The 4,815-nt window shown below is 43.1% G+C and overlaps 2 protein-coding genes across 2 annotated transcripts in view; one reads left to right on the forward strand and one right to left on the reverse strand.

Annotated features, from left to right (window-relative positions):
• LOC106806114 overlaps positions 1-4,173 on the reverse strand; it is a 12,108-nt gene extending 7,935 nt beyond the window's left edge. The window contains exons 1-6 of the mRNA XM_014807967.1: positions 4,043-4,173; positions 3,203-3,360; positions 2,693-2,800; positions 1,958-2,167; positions 1,474-1,669; positions 671-844 (exon numbers count right to left, since the gene is read on the reverse strand). Of these exons, the coding sequence (XP_014663453.1) occupies positions 671-844; positions 1,474-1,669; positions 1,958-2,167; positions 2,693-2,800; positions 3,203-3,360; positions 4,043-4,102 (906 nt within the window). The 5' untranslated portion in view covers positions 4,103-4,173. The remainder of the gene's footprint in view (positions 1-670; positions 845-1,473; positions 1,670-1,957; positions 2,168-2,692; positions 2,801-3,202; positions 3,361-4,042) is intronic.
• Positions 4,174-4,341: 168 nt separating this feature from the next.
• LOC106806134 (oxysterol-binding protein-related protein 9-like) overlaps positions 4,342-4,815 on the forward strand; it is a 16,371-nt gene continuing 15,897 nt past the window's right edge. Inside the window, exon 1 of the mRNA XM_014807992.1 lies at positions 4,342-4,446. Within this exon, the coding sequence (XP_014663478.1) occupies positions 4,345-4,446 (102 nt within the window). The 5' untranslated portion in view covers positions 4,342-4,344. The remainder of the gene's footprint in view (positions 4,447-4,815) is intronic.

Genomic DNA, 4,815 nt, shown 5'->3' on the forward strand with positions numbered 1-4,815 from the left:
GGATGCATGTACATGACGCGCATTACGTGCAGGAATGTGATATCTGTCACACTTAGGTACATTGTACGAGTCATGTGCGCAGTGTACATGGCACATGCTTGCTGGTACAGTGAGCCAGTGGACGATGCAAGTGCATGTTGCATGTATGATATCAACTACGCTCTGTCCTTCAGGTGGTGTATTCGATCGACGACCCGACCGCGCTCACGTACTGTGAGCAGGTGAGCAAGGAGGAGTATGAGAACCAGAAGAGCGCAGTCTCACAGAGTGCCATGTCAGGTCTGCTGGACAGTATCATCAGCAACAAGCGCATGAGTGCGAAGGAGAAGAGAAAGAAACTGAAACAGGTGATCGCGTGTGCTGGTGGTTGTTGGTGACATATATTGAGGTTCGTTGGTGACGTGCTGGTGGTTGTTGGTGACATGTATTGGTGTTTGTTGGTGACGTGTGCTGGTGGGTGTTGGTGACATGTATTGGTGTTTGTTGGTGATTCTGGTGTTGGTGGCTTGTTGGCTGACATGTATTGTTGGTGTTTGCTGGTGACGTGTTGCTGGTGTTGTTTTGGGACACTGTATGGTGGGTGCTTTGCTTTGCCGTGACGTGTTTGGCTGCGTGGTTGTTGGTGAAACCTCAATACATGTCACCAACAACCACCAGCACACGCGATCACCTGTTTCAGTTTCTTTCTCTTCTCCTTCGCACTCATGCGCTTGTTGCTGATGATACTGTCCAGCAGACCTGACATGGCACTCTGTGAGAGTGCGCTCTTCTGGTTCTCATACTCCTCCTTGCTCACCTGCTCACAGTACGTGAGCGCGGTCGGGTCTTCGATCGAATACACCACCTGAAGGACAGAGCGTAGTTGATATCATACATGCAACATGCACTTGCATCGTCCACTGGCTCACCGTACCAGCAAGCATGTGCCATGTACACTGCGCACAGGACTCGTACAATGTACCTAAGTGTGACAGATATCACATTCCTGCACGTAATGCGCGTCATGTACATGCATCCAACACGCGTCACGTACCTGCATGTGACATACGTCACGTACCTGCGTGTGGCATACGACACATACCTGCGTGTGGCATACGTCACATACCTGCGTGTGATATACGTCACATACCTGCGTGTGACATACGTCACATACCGGCGCGTGACACACGTCAGTGACGTCACGTACCTGCGCTTGACACGCGTCACGTACCTGCGCGTGACACACGTCACATACCGGCGCGTGACACACGTCACGTACCTGCAAACAATTAATGAACAAACTTTTGTCTCAAGCAAGTTTTACTGCCTCTCAGATAGTAAGCAGAACTATGGCTCCAGTATTTTAAAAACGTTATTATTATTAACAAAGTGTGGACACAATAGAAATTTGCTCAATTTCCAAGACTTCCTGGAACGATAAGCCATTTCCTGGTCGTTCCAGACCTGGAAAATGTCAATTTAAAATTCCAGAACTTTTCCAGGAGCCAGATGAACACTGGAATTATGCTTGCTACATGAGATGACGCACTCACACCTACCTTCCACTGCGAGGTCTGTCACTATTCCCTGCTTGTTGACCTTCGTCATGTTGTGGACGATGTGATTGACATTAACGAGACCGCTGTCCAAGAGCTCATCTGATGACCTGACTCCCAGAATCGCTTCCAGCCTGCATCGAATAGCACACAGCTAAACATATATTGCGGAATCCATGTATCAGAGCACTCAACTGTTCTTATCTATTAACGTATATCTGCCTAGAGTGATTGACAGGTACCTTTAGCCAACAGGTTTTGCCAAAGGGGTGTTTTTAAAATTATGGTTGGTCAGAAATTGCTGCAAAGTCAACAATGTGTGGCATGCACATGTAAAGAACATAAACTGGTCTAGTTTGACCAACCTCATACAACATCATTGGTCTACATTGAACAGTACCCCCAGACCCACTCCATCCTACCTCGACAGCGTCACTCCCTTCCACACGTCCTCAACTTCAGCAGGTGTCAACGGTTTTGCCACCAGGTGGCATTCCTGCAGGTCGCTTTTCGGGACGTGCGGTTTCGACTTTCCGAAGTCCAGATGATTTGGTGCCAAATGGGACACGTTGTTCGTCCGCACCTTCAGAGGAGTGCGGGACAACTTCACAGGTGACAGGTTGTCGACAAACCTAATAGTGATGCATGAAAAGGTTTAAGGCTTGGATTTGTCACAGACATCCCCACAATACATTTAAAAGAAACGTTTGGAATTTAGAGGCTCCCATCCAGGCACTCCCAGTTAGGCTCAGGACCACGCCCACTGGAGAGTGAGGGGCTTATACAGTTTATAGTTGAAAGCATACATGTACATGTTGCAGGACCAAACCCAGATTAACACTACTATGCGGGGAATGAAAGGAATGTGGTCTGCAGATTTAAAAGTGGAGCTGTTAAAGCTTATTCCTTCCACTGCCCGTTCAAAAAGCTCTACTGGCAGAATTTAACATTTTACAGAGTAAATATAAGTAAACGGGTTGGGGAAATCCACAGCAGTCAAATTGAACAACCAGTGGCTGATACACTGACAACTGTAGGTTGGACATGCCCTTTGTTAGCTTGCTTTGAATAACAATAGCTGGTCATAAATTGCCCCATACATAAAGATTTTCTGAACGTATGCAGCTGAGCTTTTGTTGGAGAAATACTCGTTATACCTAAAAACATGGCCACTGTCGCTGAAGTCCTTATTGTGTTTGGCACCTCTGACATCTTCAAACACACCGCATTTATAAAACTTCTCTAATAGCTGGGTTATCTGTTGTCTAGAAAACAGAAGAATATGGGGTTGATAAGAACTACATGGTTACATATATATTGGTCAAACTGCTGTGTAGCATACTCCATATTTTCTTTCTCTTAGAGAAATTACATGCAGATATTAGATGACATTATACATGCTTTGCCATCTTCTATCGGGGAAAAAAGTCACTTGTCACCAGAAGTTTGTACTTTTTAACAATCTAATAAAACTTTCCATCTAAATAGTAAAAGTTATGGAACTTATTCTCCATCGATTAATGCTACTCGTGTTCTGGCCTAAAAATCGTAATAAGAATGATTTACACTTCTCACTTATAACGCATGACAAGCAAATTTAATTATCATGGCAATGAGCACGATGACGTGATGAAGATTGGGCAGACGCCTGCTGTTAGCTATCTAACCTTGTTACGTCACGACCAAATATGGGATTCTCCTGAAGATGACCATGGAGCCACTCCACAGCATCACTCGGTGTGAAACAGTTGTCATAGTAACGCATGCTTCTCCTGTGCTTCTTCAGCGGCATCGAGGCTCGAAAACTACGAACCACATCGTTCCACTGTGAATGTGAGACAACGTGTAATGACAATGCAAAATTTTATCTTAAAATTGTAAATTTAATCACAAAATCTCAATAAGCGATCGTTTACAATAATCATCTTTAATCTAGAACAATATATCAAATTTTTGTGCTTCAGCCTATCTTTTGAAATCGGTTGCCCTAAACTGAATATGCTAGAAAGTAGAAGTGAACTAGTATCAACAATGTTCAACTGTGTTTGGGGGATAGGAGTTTTAGGACATCTAAGACTAATCTTGACTAACTTAGAGTAAGTCAGAGTAGTCTACTAAGTCAGAGTAGTCAGAGTAGTCTACGTAGTCTACTGCTCTAGTAAGTCAGAGTAAGTCAGAGTAGTATTTTACTAAGTTAGAGTAGTCACTAAGAGTAAGACTAAGAGTAAGAGTCTAACTAAGATTAAGAAGACGAATGGAATGTGAACATCACTGCATACTCATGATGATACTCGACTTGTATTTCACGTGTACATGACGTACGTTCTTTTTTAGCTCTTAACAGAGTACCATGTAAAATCTAAAATACAGTACTATACTCATTTTACAACATACATGATACAGTACAAGTAGTAGTACAAAGTACAATGATACAGTAAAAATCAGTACCTAACGCAGTAGCGCAGAGTTAGCAATCGCCACTGGTCTGTATAAATATGATTCCTTACCAATTTAGTGGCTCTGTAAGGTCCGCTGGGTGGTAGTCGGCGTCTCCTTTCTGTAGACATGTTTAGTAGTAAACTTCGTTACCTTAATTTGGTTAAAATAAACATTATTATTGCACACACATGAAAACCCATACATTGATACAATCATACAATCCATACAATCGCAAAAGACACGGAAACACATTGACTTTCAAATATACCGCGGTTTTGATTGGCGCATAAAGTTTTCGTACTAAACTTGTTCATTGGTCAGAGACTTTCGAGCGCATTAAATGGTGACGTCAGCACAAGTGGCCGCGATCATGATGGAAGGACCACTGAGCAAGTGGACGAATGTTATGAAAGGATGGCAATACCGGTGGTTTGTGTTAGACGAGGGCACCGGTTTGCTATCCTATTATACTGTAAGTATACAGAAACACACATATTTAACCAAGAATGAGAATCATTGGCAGGATGTGTTATGTCATGTGAGATTGTGTTACGTGTGCAAAGTAAATTTGTGTATACCCGTACATGTCAGAAGGAAAACAACTTCCTCTGTTCCACTGCACACTGGCACGCACGATTAGGACGTTTAAAATAGAAAATGATTGTAAATAAACACAAATTGTATTTACTTCCAAAGTCCTAATGTTTATGTATTCTCTATCGACTAATAACGACGTAAATGCCACTCAAACAGAGAGCCCCAAACCACAGGCACTTGAAACGTCTCAATAAAAAAAAGGCAGTGGCTACGGTTACGGTAGCCGTATCTTAATGTCTCGAGG

This window comes from Priapulus caudatus, unplaced genomic scaffold, assembly GCF_000485595.1.
Source record: "Priapulus caudatus unplaced genomic scaffold, Priapulus_caudatus-5.0.1 Scaffold143, whole genome shotgun sequence".
Classification (NCBI taxonomy): domain Eukaryota; kingdom Metazoa; phylum Priapulida; class Priapulimorpha; order Priapulimorphida; family Priapulidae; genus Priapulus; species Priapulus caudatus.